We start from the raw sequence: 19,256 nt of genomic DNA, 5'->3' as shown, positions 1-19,256 counted from the left end.
CAACAGGTAAAAAGTTTCAAAAAGGCTTTATGAAGACCAAATGAAAAAAAAAAAGAGAAAACCTCACAGGGTTTATGCACTGTAGCATCACTTTCAGATACGTCGAACAACATTAAGTGTGACGAAACACACCTACGACATGGAGAAGGACACAAAAAATACATCCCTTGACTTTCATTTGGCAGCAGATTCCTTTGGCTGTCCAGATAAAATTGGCAGTGTCTTGCTCTTGGTCCATAAGAAGCAAACATACACATTCATTCACGCACTTGCAGATACATACAGCACAAACATACATACACACTGCACATTCATGATGTGGTACATAACATGCACATACACAGATATAAATACATACAGTTTTTCATTAAATGCACTTCTGTGTCCGCAGCTCTCTGCTTTGAAAATAGGAAGGTGCATAAATAAAACATTCCCATCGTTATAGAAAAGGTCCATGCATGTCCGGGCACCTGTGAGTTCAACTAGACTGAATGTGGAGAAAACATGAGGGCTATGTGCCATCTGGCTGCATCCCACTCCATCTAACCAGTTCTTGATTTCTGCTTCTCCCTCAAGAGTGTGTTGTTATTTCTCCTCTCCCTGGCAGTGCTTTGAGAGTTTTTTTTTTTTTTTTGTCTCTCACAGATGGGTGCTGTCCTGCGTATCAAACCTGTGGCTCTCTGAGAGACCGGCGCTGCACTTCCTGCTGCTCCCCTGATTGGGCACCAGAGAGAGAGGGTCTGGTCTGATCAGGTACCTGCACATGGGGCACAAAAAGGGGCGACAAATAGCATCCTGTAATATTTGTAGTTTCCAAGTTGTGTTCCTTTTACAGTGCTATCGATTACATTTGGCGTTGTGTACTCACACAACATCGTGAAGCTCCAGTCTGGTGTCTGGAGAAGGGTTGATGAGGATGTACGACAGTCTGTTCCCTTGGTCTGTCATCCCATCTGACACAGGAAGAAAAGAGGTGAGTGAGGCAGGAAATAAAATAGGCACAGGATATACAGCAGGCTGAGCTACATCCGTACATACTGAATAGAGGGCTACGTTTTTAGTTTAGTCACAAGACAGGAAGGCAAATTAAGATAAAAATGGACACAGGCAGAGCACGTAGAGAGTAAGAGACGGTAAACAAAGAGTGGTGGAAGAAGTACTCAGATCCTTCACTTAAGTAAAAGTACAAAAGCAGATGTAAGAAATACTCCATTTCAAATAAAGGTCCTGTGATTCAAAAAGTAGAATGCACTTCAAGTACCAAAAGTAAAATGCGATCGCTACTATAATATTAGTATTCATACATTAATTTGTAAGCAGCTATTTATTGTTGTAGATTAACTGCTTGAAATACAGTTAGATGCTTTAGTCCAGTGGTTCCTAATCTAGGGGTCGGGTCCCCTGGGGTTATTAAAGGGGTAGGAAAGGAAAGAAAAGTTCTGCTGCACAAATATTTGTATATAGATCTGTACTTGAGATCAGAAGCAGAATGTTATCATACACAAAGTGATTTAGACTTACTGAACCCAGTTGGAGAAAGGCCCAAATGTTTCATTCTCGTTCGCACCAGGGCGTTGAGTTCCTGCCTCTCTGAGCGCCTGAACAGGGTCAGTCTCTGCTGGCTGATCCTTTCTGCCGCACTACCCGGACCCCCCTTGGCCCCGCTGGACCCCCGACCCCCCTTCCTGCTCAGCCGCCGTGCCCACTGCATGCTCTTCCTCCTGAGCAGCGGGTGATCCGAGGAGTGGGAGGAGGTGGAGATGGGCTCTGATGAGGTGGAGTTACGATGTGCACCGGACCGGGACAACAGGGGTTCTCTGGGTTCTCTGGTGTCCTCGTAGTCTTCCACTGTGATGGACACCTGGGACTGAAACACACACGACCACACATTCACAAACACAAACCCTTCATTTCCTCAAGCAGTGCAATCAACCCTTTATCACCCCGATTTTATTAAATCAGTTCCTCCCCAGTGCTGTCTCTGATTTCTTACAATGAAGAGGAATTAATACTTTCTTATCACAGTAGAAATGAATGATGAACAAGATCCACTCTGCTGCATAGTCTGAATAGTCCAACACTCTTAAGTATCTTTTGTGTAACCAAAAGAACCATTGCGGCTCCTTTGTTCTCTTTTTTTTTAATTAATATTAATTCCACAATTGGAAAACTGTTGTCACTGCACCATGCTTAACATATGATATGATTTTTTTCTGACTGTGCAAGTTGTTTTTGTATTTATTTATTTATTTATTTATTTTATTTTAACACATGGAGCTGAGCTAGCTCAAACGTCAAAACTAAGACCTGACTGTCTTCATATCTGACTGTGTCTTCAAAGCCATGCACCCGTTTTTTGGCAAAACATGAACAAATTGACACAGGATTTGGAGAAAAGACTCAATTTAAATGAATCCTTTTTTGTATCGTACAGTAATTTTATTGTAGTTAATTAAAGAAATTGTGATTTGTGAAAGTCAAGTTTTTACAGCTGAGAAAATCTTTGTCTTTATCTTTTTTTAGTTTAAAAAAAACAATTTTCTGTATAATAAATCATAGTTAATGAAATATCCAGAGTCTATTAATTATGGGAGATTTAATGAACCTTGTGGCCTTTTCTCTCTTTATATTTTTTAGATGCACTGCTGGTAAGGTTTGACAAAAATCGTCAGTTCCCTCTTTTTGTGCGGTGTGATGAACATCGTAGCCTCTAGGGACCTGCTAATTTAAGTGTCCAGCTCAATTATCTCAGCTAGTCCAGTGACTTTAATCAGGGGTTTTAAGGCCAAAAATCTGAAGCAGCAGCAGCTGACCTCAGAGACCGGAAGCTTGTGGGCTTCTGTCCGGTAGATGCCTATGGGTATGTCTCCAGTGGAGGAGCACAGTTTCTGGTAGAGCCTGCCGTAGGTGCGGATCCACAAGTCATCCTCTGTGATTTTCATCTATGAAAACAAACAACACAATAATCAGCCTCAGAGGCCCTTTGCTGTCCAAACAGACTGGATTCAAGCTGTTTGTGTTCAGCTACTTACTGCACAGAGGAAACCTGAGCCAGGCATGGAGTCTAAACCCAGCAGCAGCCTGGTGATGGAGATCATGTAGTCTTTCACAAATGACTGGAGGGAGAACACAGCAAACAAGTCAGCACGAATAGATCACATTTGGCATTTTCCAATACTCCGGAGACGGATTTCTGTCATTCAGTGAGAGCGTGTTTGAGGCACCTGGTAGAGTAGGGTGTCCAGCATGCTGACACTGAACACCTTCCCTGCAGCGAAGGGCAAGCGGAACATAAACACCAGGTTGGACCCCTTCTCCCTTTCCTTCTGCAGATCAATCAGACACATACAAACACACACACACACGCACACACACATTTTCGGGATTACACTAGCCCTCGAGGAGATGAGATAATGTAATGGAGATAGTGGAGTTGATGTGTTGTAAGTGTGATTTTCAAACGTACACAGTTTGCAAGCATCATCAAGAAACCTGCATGCAGGTTTAGGAACCTGTTAATTTACAAAGTCAAGGGATCAAGCCTTTCCCAGCATGCACTGAGCTGAAGGGAAGACCTTCATTCTCACAGCCAGTCCAGAGTTCCCATAGCATCTGACTTGCATGTGCTTGCAATGTGGGATTAAACCATAAAACCCCAAGAAAACACACATGATTACAAAAAGCTAAAATAAGGAAAAGGCTAGAAATCCACCAAAGGTCCTCCCTGCCGCAAGGAAATGCTGCTATAACTCCTTTTGAAATGTATAGCAGTGTTTCCTTGCAGCAGGAAGGACCTTTGGTAGATGAGGATCCACAAGTCATCCTCTGTGGAAATACATTTCAATACCAGATTGAAATGTATTTCCAGACGCGATGTCAAGCAGTGACTAATTTACTGATTTGTTGATAAATGTTATTGATGCCCAGGGGGAGAATTCATTAGCTGCCGCACAGAGAACAACATTAACAACAACAGCCATTAAAAAGGGGAAGTAGCAATGGGGTGAAAAGAATAAAAACTACAAGGCTATAATCAGTCACAAATGCTCTCTAGAAACTTTACAATGGCTGTGAAAAAAGATCTTTGCAGCTTATTATGTTAAAACAAAGCAAAACATTAGCAGCCATTCGATGGATGTATTTCTAAATCCACTCAGAATGCTAAATGAGGAATGACTTTCATAACGCAAAACTGAGTTTGCACTCATTCACTGTTTGTTTATAGTTCTTTCTTTCTTTTATTATATATATTTTTTTTTAGCGTAGAAAAATTTTCTATGTGACAATATCCACTGCACAAGACTAGCAGGAGAATTAAGGTTTAGTTTGGTCCAGGTTTTAAGAGTGAGTGAGTCCACATAGTTTTTCTAAATAGGACTTCTGAAGTCTGGGTTGAGGGAAATAAGAGAGAAATAAAGTGGCAGTTTGAAGGTGTGAAGCTTTTACCTTTTCCAGTTTGGACAGAGCCAGAGAGTAGTGGTCTTTGACTTTGAACTGCATGAAGCGCATGTTCGCCGGGTGTGTGAGCTCTGTGATGATACTAAGAGCTGGGAATAGTCTGAGAAGAAGAAGAAGAAGAAGAAGCACAGAGATTACGAGTGAAAAAAAACCCACTCACTTTAAACCAGTGTGTGAGATTGCAGAGCAAGTTTGGGCAAAGCTGACCTGAAGAGGGTCTGGACGTTGACGATAGTCTTTGCATCAGCCATGTAATCCTCCTCTGCAATCATGGAGCTCTCCTTGTCAACCACCACCATGGTGTCTGCAAAAGTCACTCCACATCGAAGCAAACTATCCAGACTGACAACCAGACAGAGCAAAGGGGGGGGGGGGCATGATGAGGGAAGAATAAATCAAAGAGCAATCTAAGTAATTTGAGAGGTAAAGAAGAAGCAATTCAATGAATAAAGATTATGAAACTGCTAAAAGATGAAAAAGAGGAAGGTGAATAATAAAAACAACTTTGGGCTGGAGCTTTGAAGCTTCTGCCTGTCTTACTTGTCGATGGAGCCCACTGTGTAGAACACCATGGGGAACCAACAGATTGCCTCCAGGAAGTCTGCTTCAGGTCTGGACCAATCAAAACACAAATGAGATTTGAGATTCCCACCAGTAGAGATTTATACGTGCCATGATGAAAAGCTAACACGGGGAGCACACACCTCAGCCTGAGAAATACAACACAGCCAAACTGCCTGCAGAGAAAGCTGAAAATATCAGCACTACACTGGAGTGACTCAGCATTTTATTGCCTTTTTATTGGATTCCACTCTCATTTGGCTGACTACGTTTGTGTACCGGCCGCAAAGAAACGACACAGGATTGTGGAGCGCGTTGTCCTGAAAGCAGTCCGCATTTCACAAATCATGTTTACTGTGACCTTAAATAGCTCAGTTTTTCCTCCTCCACTGGCTATTTAAGGAGGAACCCATTTTACCATGCTGCACAACCTAGATTTGTATTGCAGCTCTCATGCTCACAGCAGCAATTTTTTGGCAGCAATAACATGTAACCTACTGATGCTGGGTGTACCGGGCATGGCCACCGCATCACATCAGATAATCTAGATGTGTCCTTACATGCTCTCCAGCAGCAGCACAATGGGGTTGAGCTCCTTCCTGGGTCGGTAGTAGGCCCGTAGAGGCACAATGAAGTTATAGAGGCCGTTCCCTGCACTCTCCGCAGACACAATGATCAATTTGTTTTTGAAGCCGTAAGAGCGGGCATCCTCAAAAGGGATATGGTGACAGGCCTTGGAGAAACAGAAAGCAGAAGATGACAGTAATGTGAACTTATGAAATAAAGTTAGCAAACCATTTAAATCCTGTACCTTGTCCATACGCAGGCAGCAGAAAGGCATCTTTTCCTGGAGAAGGTGGCACAGTGCAGGCGAGCTGCCGATGTATGGAGAGTTCAGCGGGTAGCCCTTCACCCACCTGCAGCACAAGCCCACAGTTACCTCTGAATAAGTTTACATTTCAACATCCCAGTGAACACAGATTCTGACAGCATCCTCAGTACTTACTCGCACTGTCGACCCCACCAGTGGGCACTCTCGTCTCTGTCACTGTCCTCCTTGCCCTCCTCCCCTCCCTCGTCTTCCGACTGGTCTCCTAGCAGGTCAAAGGTGGGATTGTTAACCCCATCTACCAGCTCCAGGACGGGGGCAATGCTGTGCCGTCGCTCCTCGGCTGAGTCCCCCATGGCAGGCAGGGCCAAGGTGTTAGCACCACTCATCTCTGTCCTGGAGCTGCTCCTGCTGCCTCTTCCGCTGCCCATCCCCGTGCTCCCCGGGTCCTGGCCTTCTGGGCTGCTGTCACTGGAGTCCTGCAGGTCGATGGCCACCGTGCCTGAAACACACACACAGCCACAGTGATTATCAAGGCAGAGATCAAGCTGAGGGTTCAAACACAGAACATTGCGTATCCGCACAAATCTGAGAAAACCACACAGTAGTGAGAGCTTTGAAGAGCAGTGAGCTGAACAGTTTCATTGTTGTCCACCAGGTGGTATGTTTGTAAAACCATAGTATCTGACATTTCAGTTCATTTGGCTGCTTATCAGGTGTGACTTATAATCAGATACATGTTAATTCCTCGGCAAAGCTATGAATATTTTCAGTCACCCAGATAGGTTATAAACCTGAGAACCGCATAATTCTAGCAGCTTTGACCATGCTGCTGCGTTTAGTGACAGGTTTGCATGTTTGACCAACATGGAAAACTGCAAAAAGAAGGTCAGTGGGTAAATGTTACACAGTATTTGTGCTGTGACCATCTAACTGACCCATGCTGGCGATGATACTGTGGACTGGCAGGCGGGTGAGTCCATGGTAGATGGTTTGATGTACTCCCCTGGCATTTCCCCCTGTGCCGCCCCATGATGGCTCTCTCTGGCCCCTGACAAATGCAGAGTTCTCCTCTTTGGAGATATTGATGTAAAAGCATGTGTCAGAGGCCCCCATGATGTGGCAGGGACCAGGGTTCAGCAGGATGTTGGTGGTGTCCAGTCTGCGTACTCCAATCAAACACACTCCATACCTGCAACCACAGAGAAGAGATCAGCTCTGAACTGTGCAGGTCGGTGCGTGTTCTCATTTCTTGTCTTTTTCATGTCATGACTTACTTTTTGTGAGCATGAAAGGAGGCAAAGGTGAAACTCTTGCCCTGGTATTCCCCGAAGAATTTACTTTCCTCCAGGCGGATGTGGTGCACCTCATTGGCTGAGCAGCGGCGGTAGGTTCGGTGCCATTGGTCTGCTGAACATGCCCCGCCATCCCTGACACAGAAAAAGAGGATTGACTGGCTATGTGGCCACTGACCTTTAAAACACATAATGCAAAGCTTCCAGTTCAGCACCAGGGCCACATCAGAAGATTTTTCCACTCAAGGTTGCAGAGGTAACGTCTTACATCTCTGTCAGAGCTGCTGGTCAATACTTCAATCAGCACACGGATGTAGGCAAGGACACCCAAGCCCATCTGATCAATAGGTCCCAGATGTACACATTCACACAGTTAAGTGGACAACAGTTTTCTCAGGGGAATATGGCTTTAGACGCGGAGGCTCAAGAGGTGATAACAGGAAACAAGGTTGTGGGGGCAGTGTGAATGTGGGTGGCCTGCGACAAAGACTGCATTATATAAACAAGTGTTGTAGCAAATTTGCAGTTTACAGGAACAAAGTGCAAGGCAGGGGAGGAGGAGGACAGATCCTCGTCATGTTGCATTGTCACAGCCAATAAACCAAATGGCACCAGGTCCAGATATAGAAACATACTTATGAAACACCCTGCTTTTAAATGTTGAACTCATTACCAATTCTGAAGTATTTCATTTAGTATTCTTTACATATAAGTGTATGTTTCTCAGCTATCCATAATTCACTAAGAGTTCTTTAATAATGGAAACAGTATTGACATAGATTAGGTTGCTGTTTATCTTCTCCAACCTACGACTTGAATGCTTGACTTGTTTACATTGGTATGTAAGATGCTACCCAAAGAAAGGTTACAGTAAAAAAGATAATTTCTGTTTTATTGTTGGACAGTACCTGTTCTCAATTTTCTAACCACAACAAAAATCTTATTTTATTATCTAATATTTTATTTTATTTTATTATATATATTTATATATATTTATATTTATTATTATATTATAAATTCTATTAAAATCTATTTTAAATTAGAACAAATTTTTAATCACAGGTATATTTATTCTATCAGGCCATGAACATCAAAAGGTGTAACTAACTCAGTAAGACCTTGTGCATCAAAGAGTCTTTCCAGATAAAATTCTGGTGCTGATTACGGTCACTCCTGCGTGAAGTGATTAATAAAACATGGATGCACTCATACTTAATCTTTTGCCTCTCTTGCACAGATCTTTGAAAAGCTTCACGCACATAACATGCTGTGTGCAGTTTACTGATGTCACATGCCCTAATTTCTATGTGTTTGAATTCAGATATTTCAAACAACCGTAATGGTTCATCATATGAAAACCTTCTAACCACAATTTCAAAATAACAAGCTTCTTTTTCTTTTTTCCCCTAAACCTCCTCACAGAATCACACAGACCAGCATGCAAACTGTGGAAGTTGACATAAGATTTGGGTGAGAATACAGATAAGATGCATCCTACCTGTTGAGGGCTTGGAAGGCTCCTACACGTTGCTTGAAGGCCTCTTGGGGTGCCGTTCTGAGAAAGGAAAAAAAAAACAAAACAAAAAGGAGTGACAGAGAGGAGACAAGAAGCAACTCAGTTCTTTTCATTGTATCTACTTTATATTTGACTCCAAGACATAGAGAGAGTGATGAGGAGAAAGAAAGCGAGTGTACTCACTGTCCTCTGGAGGAGTGGATTAATAGGGTGATGAGTGTCGAGGTACCAGGACACACACAGTTTAAAGCCAGCATGGCATACTTAAACTCCTCTTCACACACCACGTGATCTGCACACACAGGAAACAAGAGGTTCACACAGACCAAGGTCACATATACCTCAGTGAAACACAAACACTCGCATCGTGCTCCACAAATGTGCAGCTGGAAAACATTTTGCTGGCCTTGGTCAGTATGCATGTGTGTATGTGTGTGTTTGAGTGACAGAAGCTGATCGTTTTTTCTCAAATGTCACTTCATTAATCCAAGTGTAACCTAAATCAGTGGGTCAGGGCCTAAGATTAATTAAGTCCCTCAAGGGTCAATTCACAAAGATCACACACACAAACCCCCCCCCCTCATTTTTTCATTTACTCCCAGCAGTGTCTGGCCATGAAGAGATGAAACAGAATTTCATCTGTGGTGCTCAAAGTGGGGCTGCAATTACTTTTTTTTTCATTAAATTTTTGATTCATTTATTTTGTCAAAAAAAAAAAGAAAAATAGCAGTGTAAAGCCAAAGATGTTCAATTAACAATTATAAAAAAACAGCGGAAAAACGGCACATTTGCAGAGCTGGAAACTGTGACTAATTGCCATTTTTGCTTCGTATACCACAAAGAGTAATTATCAAAATTGATATTGGTAAATTTTCTGCTAATCGACTATCAGTTAATTACCTGCATGTTTCATCAGTAGCTTAAAGCACTGAAAAACTCAACAGCAACATGCCCTTCCATAGTCAATGTCCCAGTTTCTCTGAAGAATCCATAATGTGGACTGTTTTCCCGGTAACCACTTTCTTCTGAAGGAATATTCCCAAGAAAATCTGTCACTGTTGTGGCTCACAACGGTGGCTCATGCATTTAATTTATTAAACTGTGTTAATTTGGCTCTGTGCTTAGTGCTAAAAGACACACGCACACACAAAATCAAATGTGTCACTGTTTCATGTTGGTAAATGCCTACATGTCACTGGATGTTTATCTAACACAGCTGAGTCAAACAGACTCGCTGTGACAAAAAAATCCTCCATCACCCTCCTGCCCCTGTGTCGACACATTCCCTGTTTCCGCCCATGGGATCAGGTCTCCGTCACCGCTGTGGCTTCACCCCACAGTTTTCAGGTGTGATAGGAAGACCTAGCAATGGGCCAGTGATTCGGTGTCAGCTTTATTGAACCACCTTTCACTCACATCATCGAACGCTTAACACAGCCTTGCCTGTGAGCCAACCAAACCACTCTGAAACAACACAGATGACAGTCTCTCGTTTACCTGTTGCCACACAGCCTTGTCTTTGAAAGGAAAAACCAATAGAGAGCGATTAATGTTTGTAGTAAGCCAATCAGTGAATCAGGGAGCATCCATTTCCCCTGCTGCTGTAACTCCTGATTGCATTATCTTAAGTGATGAACACACAAGCATATTAGGGCTTGAGCGAGGTCCTAGAAGAACAATAGAAGAACAAATGTCAGAGCTTAACATGAATAATCAAACTTAATCAGCTGCCAGTCTGAGTAACACGAGGCCAACTGAGATGTAAATGCAGGTTTTCAGAAACTGGTCAAATCCGTGTGTGCTGAAGCTGAGCAGGTGAGAGACATGACAATTAAGACTCCTGATTGTGGATCTTGTGTTGAAGTACCAATGTTCTTTTGGCTCAGAACAGTACATCATAATGCAACACACACACACACACACACACAGTAGCCTCTTGCTATTCAGCCTGTGAATTTCTGTCAAAGCAGACGCTTGCATTGGGCATCTGAAGCTTGCAGAGGAAAAGACAAAAACATCAATGCCGTATCTACGGAGCAACAGCATTCATTATTGTAACACACATATTCCACTCTCTCTGTCTCTTACACACTCACTGACACACACACACACACATATCCCTAACTCCCAGAGCACAGGCACAGTAGTCACACACCAAACTGTGTCTTTCTTTTCCCCAATATCCAATTTCCAATGTCCTTCTTGCTCCTCTCTTCACCACTGTGATTCCTTTACTTCCCATCTTCTTTTCTGCTTACCCTTCACCCCAGCCCTCCATCCTGCTCTCAATCCTTCAGGTGCCTGGACCCAGACCAGGAGAGAAACCAATTACCGATCTTGCCACACTGTGCGCGCGCGCGTGCACGCACGCACACACACACACACACTTTTTGTCGCCCTTGCTTAAAAGATCTGGGTTTTTGGACCCATTTCTTCAAGCTGTGTGATGTTTTCTATCACAGACTGGTATTAAAGGTGTAATCCTGTCAGTGTGAATAAGAGTGTGTACTTCTGTGCAGATGTGGTTATTTGCACACTCTGCGGAGTGCAATTACAACCTGACCACAGGTCCACCGGTTGAGCTAATTAAATCAGTAGGCCCCTTATTGTTTCAATGAGTGAGCTGCTATCAACACGACGTGGCCACAATGAGCTGAGCTGAGGAAGGCGACTGGCTGTTGTCATTCAAAACATAAACTAGGGAGAAAATCAATCTACACTCTGTACCCATTTCAGTTTGGTAACAAAAATGCCTCAGGGTTTCCTGCCCTGCTGCACCATCATACCGACAGATCTTTTCTAATGAACGTTGAGCTGTTATTAAGCTATTCCTGCGGATCAAATTAAATCTTGTATCTCTTGCTCATTAATGCCTCCCACACTGGCACTCAGAGAATGTATTCCAAGTAGTGTCAAAACATGGCATCTGTACTTACAGTAATGCCCGTGTGACTGGCTACATGCCGACTTGCTCTCTGAATCTACCTATGGTGACTTCAGGATTAGGGGGACATTAAAGTCAGTTGATTAGGGCTCTTGCTCTTCTTGCTTTGTTCAGGCTCATGTGTTTTATGTGATTAAAGGGGTACTTTGCTTTTCTTCATAGTTCTACAGGGAATTTCTTGCTCAGAACTGAGAAGCTGTTACGTCAGCGAGGGAATGGCTGTGGGGTATTTCATAAGAAACAATATCCACATTGCTGCCCAGCACAGTACGGCTGCATTCAACACCATGCAATTCACATACACGTTACAGCTGTCTGATTCCCAGCACAAGACCACGAGCTTCGCCCCACGGGGCTAACTGATAATCGTATAATATAGACAGAGTTATCATGGATGAACATTCCTGCCTCCCTAATAACAAAGGCCTCCGCCTGGCTGTGGCAGTGAGGTGTTTAAACAGCAGTGTCAGGGCAAAGGAGGATTGCCAGCGGGGAGAGCCTGACTGCCAGGTTAGCGCAACAGCAGAACTCATCAAAAGACGGGGATTTTCTTTGCAGAGGTAGCAAAGTAAAACGTTAATCATCGATAGAGACAGCTGGGATGAGGGCGGCGAGCTAGAATTGAGTTTGACGTTCTCCAGGGCTGTAGGCAGAGGGATGTGTGAGAGAGAGGAAAGGGTGAGAGAGGGTTTTTATTTCCTCTTCTTTCACTCGCAGATGATTGACTGGCGTCTTCTGTTGAGCAGGAGAAGAAGGGAAGCTCTCCAAAAGGCAAAGTAAAAACTCACAGAAACCCTCAGAAGGCTTACAGCCAAGCCGAGCCAATCTGTCCAGCACTTTTTCAGAGCTGGGAGGACAGAGAGGCCTGCTGCTGCGGCTGCACAGGAACGCTGATAGAAGCGACATCTTTAAGGCTCACAAATCAGGCGGACAAACTCAGGTAGGAAATGGGACATGACAGCTGATGACACACACTGGAAATAAAGTGCAGGCAGGAAAGCTCAGTTCCCCTTGTCACTGCAATGCAGACCTGCAGTAGAAAAATAAAATTGCTTACCTAATCACCCATCTTCGGCATTGTTATGTATCATGACTAGTGACAGCACAATTCTGGTCACAGGCTGAGCAAAATAACCTGTCAAACTGAGCCGGGAAGATGTATTTTTTTTTTTTAGTAGGTGTCATCCCATTATTTCCTGCATCCTGATGTGATCAAGCAACAGTAGTTGCATCCAAACAACACACACACCTTTAGCTGACACGTCAAGTCACTGCCAGTGTATTTGACTTTACACCCACTGCCTACCTGCAAATTTGACGTGGAACTTGTTCTCTGGCTTGAGAATCTGGACGTACAGAGGGCAGTTTGGAGCGAAGTCTTTCACTGCCCAGGCTCGGAGTATAGTCTGATGATCCTGAAAAAAAAAATTGGAGACGGAATGGTGTGAGATGGATGGAGTGAAAACAAGGGAGAGAGAAAGAGAGGAAAAGTGTGGCACAGAGAGAAAGAGAGGTAGAACCCCATCATTAGCAGCCTCAGATTCCAGCTCCTCTTTAATAAGGCTCTTAAACTGCTGACTGCACAGAGCAATTGAATAGCCCTCGCAGCCTCTCAGAGTAATGCAATTCTGACATCTTTCTTTGGAGAAGTAGTCAGGGCTGCACAAAACATGTGGCGAGGCCATGGAGAGTGAACTGAGTAAAACTGGCACTGAAAACTCATTTAAGGGAAAAACAAGACTTAGAGTCCACAGTCATGCTGTTGGCCCTGTGAGGCTTACGTCAGGTGCCAACAAGCTCACGGCAGCACTTCTAAAACGTTGATGTTTAGCTGTTTACCATTTTAATTTAGTATGTTAGCACCCTAGCATTTGCTAGAAGTACAGCTGATGGCAATGTCAATACTTTAGTACGTAGGTGTCAAAAGTATTGGACAAATGTCAACCTCAGTGGTGCTAGATGAATCATGGGGTCACTGGGCCAGTAGGATTCATTGTCTTGCAAACATGAATGTCTGTACTAAATTTCGTTGGGATTCATCTTGTAGTTGTTGAGATATTTAAAAGGTGGACAACAGCATGGATTGACTGACTGACACTGCCATTGATAGGGCCATGCTGTTACCATTACCAGCAAGGCTTAGACAAAAGATCAAGTAAAAATATCTCAGCTTTCTGATAATAAACCAGTTTTGGTTCCCTAATAATGTTTAATTTGTTTCTCTCACTGCTGTATAACACGCCACCTATAAAACCGTTGTTTCCTGTGTTTTTCACACATGCCTATTCATAGTGTCATTTTAATATCATACCTGTGTTTCTTTTACTCTAAGTTTCAGTTGTACAGAACATTTTCAGCCAGTGCAGCCGCCTTTATCAAATGCTGCTTTACTGAATTTCTAAGAAGTGATGTTCTGAAAAAAACTGTTCACTCTACACAAATATTACAAGCAAACTACAAGATTTTTTGGTTCATTCGTTTTGAGAAAAACAAAATATTAAGACCAGGCATAACAAGGCAAGAAGACTTAATATGGATGTTTTGCTGTGTGAGGAGTCATGGCGATACAAGGTAGCAGGGAGGAACGTACAGCAGCTATGCGGTCCACTTCAAACCGGTTACTGAGGATAAAGCAGGCCTCAGCATCGTCCATCCTGCAGGCGGTTAGTACAGCATGTGACCATGGGAGCAAGAGAGATAGATAAATAAATAAGGAGAGGGAAAAAGAGAAAGAGAGAGTGAGAGAGAGAATCAGGGAAGCAATGAGGAGAAAAGACACAGAAAGGAGGCTGTTGTCATGTTATTGAGGGACAGGACAAAAGAGAAAAAAGCAGGACAATAGAACAACAAACAGACCAATGTGTCTTTCAAGCCTACGCCATTTATGGATGAGATAGTAGGAGGCGAGGAGACAGTGAGATTAAACAAACAGGCTTTCGCTCCCTTTCGTTCCCTGTGACAAAGCTAGCCTAAGGTGCTGCGGCTGTATTATCAGAAGCCAGGGGGTAAACAATAAGCAATATGACTCAAACTGTAATTACAGCCGTTACTTCAAGGCTGTAGGTGCTTGATAGGTATTAATTATGAACGGCTTCTACATGTGAGGCCTTTCATTTTTAGGTGTCTTATCTCGGGTCTTTACTGGGGTTTTTCAGGGCTCAATTTGTGACAATGAGACCTCTAATGGATTTGTAGAGAGAGAGAAACAGACACAGAGAGAGACTGACACAGATAGATAGATAGATAGAGTAATACTAAAATACATGTATAAAATCAAACAGATGTCTTAATGCTGGATTCTTGAGTCTTCTTATTTTTGGACACAGGGACTTACTTGGCCCTCATCAGGTCTTGGTCTTTGAGGGCAGAGCCCTGCAGGTAAATGACTCTCTGGGCCCACAGAGGGACATGAAGGACCCGCCTAACTTGGACATCCATCTCTGCTGGGCACAGGATCACCACATAGTAGTCCTACACAAACACAAACAAACAATTTGTATTGAGGAAGATTTAACCACAAGCAAGACCTAAGCATGTTTTTTTAAAATAAATAACAGAAGAGAACTTGATTGGCTGATAGGCCTCAAAAGGTTGGTTAACTAACCTTAACTCCTGCCTTAACAAGATTATTTAAATACTAAAAAACCAAAGAAAAAAAAGGACCTTTGAACAGAGACAAAGTTATATACTTAGTTATATACAAGTGAACACCAAGTTTCCAAGTCAAGGGGTAGAACTGAATTGGCAACAACAACAAAAGTGATAAGGACCAATCAAAATGCCCCACACATTCACACACACACACACACACACACACACACTATTACTGAACAAGTAAATATGCACACATGGGTGCACCCTTACGCAAACACACACATCTGCGCTCACATGAATAACATAGTAGTTTGATCCGCGCTATCGCTGAATTAATCCTCTGCTTTAACCTCAGCTGCTTGGGCTCCTGGCAATGATTACAAACAAAGAAACGCACACAAAGACCTCCCCCAACACCCTCTTGCCCTACTTATAACCATTTGGAGAGACCTGTAGTCGGGGGTGAGCGAAGAACTCATTCAAGAAGTCCATGAGGAGGTCGATCTTGAGGCAGCTGACACACAGCACCACGTGTTTCTCCGTCTGTGCCCTGTAGCGGCTGTAGTTCCCCCCAGACTTCTGCCGCTCCATCCACAGAAAGGCCAGCTGCTCGAACTGCATTCAGGACGACATCCATCACATTCAACAGATGGAAATTGGATTAAGTCAGCTGAAATACAGTGAGGAGCCAGGTGGCATATGAAAGGAAAACATTGCCTTGTACTGTATGGTGTTTCTGTTTGATTAGGGAGAGTGTTTTGATGGAATTAAGATAAGTGGAGATTTGGTTCAGGATGTGGCTAAATGGAATGTGATAGCAGAGATTAACAGAGGAAGGCAGACTATGGAAATAATTTAAGGCCTGGGCAGAACTGCACTGATTTTTTTTTAAAGTGCTGGCGAGGGCCAGGTGGATAGATGGGTGGTGAGAAGTGTTTTAATTTTACAGATGAACATGTGCCAGAAAGAGTCAGACTTTTTTTCACAGATCTTCACTGAAAATACCCAGATAATACATTAGTTTAAGCTAAATATCAGCACAAATTCTGTTGTACTTACTGCTGCAGAAAGATCCTGATCACTGTAGTTTACAGTGAACAATGTGTCTTTCCAACAAACAGAGCTCACAAGATTTTTGAGCAACAAAAATGCTGAGAAAATGAAAAACAAAACAAAACAAAAAACGAAAAGATTTTTACCCCAGTTTTACTATCAAGGCTTTGATGATTAGGTGAAATTATCAGCCCTAGTTACAGTTAAAATTTCACTCAGTGGCAGAGGCTACTCATAGTTTGCTCTCTGAATCTTCATTAAAACTGAAAGTAAAAACTTGTTTTTAAAAGTTTATGTCCTCCTCTTGCTCCTCTTTTTCCATTGTTGTTTTGGCTGGTCGGCAAGAACCATCATGATGCAACTTCATCTCACCTCGTGTAAGCAGGAAAAGTACAGTTTCCCAAAAACCCCAAACTTACCTCTTTCATACAAAAGTGGTGTTGAGACTTTAGTTGGTCATATTACACACATCTTGCTAATTTTCAACAATTTTTTTCCCCAGTACAAAAGAGGTGACGAGCTGAACTCTCTGCCAGCTGTAATGGAGCTCCTGTGATGAATGACTGATGATGCTCCTAAATATATACCTCAGCCATAGCGACAGAGTTCAGTACACGCAGTTCATAATAATTTTGCCCAAGATAAATTTCATGAATTTAGTGAAGACATAATGTTAGGTCATTTAAGCTGGAAAACATCATCAGGCCATACACATCCGTCTGTATAAAACCATCATATGTAAGCAGCCAGTTCTCAATGGCACAAACTGTGGCAGACTTGTGACACAACAATCAGACCTCTATTTTTAGTGCATCGCAATTTGTTTTAAGGAAAGTCTCCAAACTGATGAAAATGAATTGAAAACAAGAATTTACCTAAATGGTTGGCTTTTCATCTTACTTTCAAATCGATATCCTTTTAAGGTTCAAAATTACACAGAAATGACTCCAAGAGGTACATTTCCTCTAGTGCTGCAGTGTGTTGTGGTCAGTTTCAGGAAAACCAATAGAGACAACAATAAAAAAAAAAGACGGCAGCTGAATCCTGATGTGCTCTGTGGCTCCCCTGTGCAGCCTGGAGACTGGTCATGGCAGGACTCAGAGTCAGACAGACGAACACATTCATACACAAACACACACACACACACACACACACACACACACACACAGATACACACAAACACACAGAGTGGGGGTTGGGGTTGGGGCTAAGGGGGGCCAGTTTCTAAATGTCAAGGGGTATTTATGGATGAAAGATGGGGAGAGGGAGCGGGGAGGATGACATGGCATCCATGTTGGTGATGCGCCGATCGCCATTTCTTTATGAGTCAACTCATGAAAGTTCAGCGAAAGTATCTGTGTGAAGGTTTTTCTTTTTGCCACCACCTGGCCACAGCTGATGGAGAAAAAAAAAACAAAGACAGTGAGAATGTGTTCAATAGCGGGTCGATCAGGCGTGTGTAGGATGCAGCCCTACACCTACTGCTTATGTGACACAATTAAAAAACAAAAAGCTATCAAAGCTGTGTAGCGTCATCGCAAAGGAAATCCAATTTACACCAAACAAGATTGGCAGTAAACCAAATCACCTGTGAATTGTTCATGAGTGGTGTGTGTGTGTGTGTGTGTGTGTGTTTGTGTGATTTGCTGCCCAGCGAGACCCTCATCTAACTGCACACATGGAGGACAATCCCACCGTTAGCACCTCCACATCTTTTGTTAGACACACAGGTACTCCAGCTACCTCAGGGATAAAAGGTTTACACAAATATGAGGAACAACCATTTAGATACAGTGGAACTGAAACTTTGTCAAGGCGTTTGTGTTTGTGCGTGTGCGTGTAAACGGTTCCTGTAGTTCTCCGTCACGAGCTTCCCTCTGTGGAGCAGCTAAATGACAGGAGAGGGATTTGGGGAATTGAGCGAATAAGGAAGATACTCTCACTGGTCTTTGAATAAAAATAGTGTTGTAAATCTACGTGGGATGAGATGAGTCATCACATTATTGTGCAAGGGGGGAAACACAAGAATTATTAATCTAAATGAGAAAACTTTTCTGCAACCAGTTTACCAAAGAAAACAAATTGTTTTTTGTGGCTTGCAAAGACAGCCCATCTGTTAGTTTAGGATTGATTTTGAGATTTTATTGATCACTTTATAGGTGTGTCGGCGCTTAGTTTATCTGAGATTTTTCTACCTCCATATAAGCTGGAGGAGCGCTTGGTAGTGCACTGTTGGCTGCTCCAGAAGTTAAATTGAAAATAAAACTGGGTCCTTCAGGGATCCTCAACTTGTCAAACCATCAACCACCATTTATCATCTGCTTGTTTGTTCTTATATTAAAGGTTATCATTGTTGTTTCTCACCTGGATGGGAAGCACGATGAGCGCCACAAAGATCATGATGACCACCAGGAGCTGCGAGGGCCAGATCTGAGGGGTGACATCTCCAAAGCCCACTGTGGAGAAGGTGACCACGCAGAAGTACAGCGAGTCGAACAGGGTCAAGTTGTTGCCCGCCCGTTCAAGGTGTTGGATGCCGCAGATGCTGAAGGAGGTCAACAGGTTGGGGGAGATGGAGAAAGTAAGAAAAGGAAGTAAGCATCAGTGAGAAATGCTGGGTGAAGTATAGCTGCCTTGTGGGGGCAACTATGCATGGAGAGCTCACTTTCACGCTTGTGCATATATATGTGTGACTTTGTATGTGTGGAGATGGGGGTGGATGCATGCTTGAGCGTCTTTGTGGGACACTGTATATTTGTATATATATAGGTGTGCAAGCTCAAGCTGTGCATGTTATGGTGATCTTTAAGGGACAGATGAATCAGCAGGCAAATGTCAACCCTGAAATGGTCAGAGAACTTAATTCATGCTGTGTGTAGGATCTTCTGGATTAGCTCAAGCTTTCACACCAGATATGCAGTGAGCTGACACATCCTCCACTGTGCTGAAGCAATCGCCAGTTGTCATTTCAGAGCCCTATCTCACTCTCACAGTTACTGATTACCT

The 19,256-nt window shown here is 43.1% G+C and overlaps 1 protein-coding gene across 1 annotated transcript in view; it reads right to left on the bottom strand.

Moving 5' to 3' along the window:
* Positions 1-632: 632 nt before the first annotated feature.
* Positions 633-19,256, bottom strand: part of LOC121198265 (potassium channel subfamily T member 2) — a 33,752-nt gene continuing 15,128 nt past the window's right edge. The window contains exons 9-28 of the mRNA XM_041062263.1: positions 18,615-18,795; positions 15,648-15,812; positions 14,938-15,074; positions 14,194-14,257; positions 12,910-13,018; positions 8,843-8,951; positions 7,126-7,278; positions 6,787-7,040; positions 6,026-6,350; positions 5,831-5,936; positions 5,580-5,752; positions 4,999-5,070; positions 4,666-4,800; positions 4,447-4,558; positions 3,225-3,326; positions 3,033-3,116; positions 2,814-2,942; positions 1,522-1,867; positions 869-953; positions 633-757 (exon numbers count right to left, since the gene is read on the bottom strand). Coding sequence (XP_040918197.1) covers positions 640-757; positions 869-953; positions 1,522-1,867; positions 2,814-2,942; positions 3,033-3,116; positions 3,225-3,326; positions 4,447-4,558; positions 4,666-4,800; positions 4,999-5,070; positions 5,580-5,752; positions 5,831-5,936; positions 6,026-6,350; positions 6,787-7,040; positions 7,126-7,278; positions 8,843-8,951; positions 12,910-13,018; positions 14,194-14,257; positions 14,938-15,074; positions 15,648-15,812; positions 18,615-18,795 — 2,959 coding nt within the window. The 3' untranslated portion in view covers positions 633-639. The remainder of the gene's footprint in view (positions 758-868; positions 954-1,521; positions 1,868-2,813; positions 2,943-3,032; positions 3,117-3,224; positions 3,327-4,446; positions 4,559-4,665; positions 4,801-4,998; positions 5,071-5,579; positions 5,753-5,830; positions 5,937-6,025; positions 6,351-6,786; positions 7,041-7,125; positions 7,279-8,842; positions 8,952-12,909; positions 13,019-14,193; positions 14,258-14,937; positions 15,075-15,647; positions 15,813-18,614; positions 18,796-19,256) is intronic.

Source organism: Toxotes jaculatrix, chromosome 18 (assembly GCF_017976425.1).
Source record: "Toxotes jaculatrix isolate fToxJac2 chromosome 18, fToxJac2.pri, whole genome shotgun sequence".
Classification (NCBI taxonomy): domain Eukaryota; kingdom Metazoa; phylum Chordata; class Actinopteri; family Toxotidae; genus Toxotes; species Toxotes jaculatrix.
This window is presented reverse-complemented; position numbering and strand designations above follow the sequence as displayed.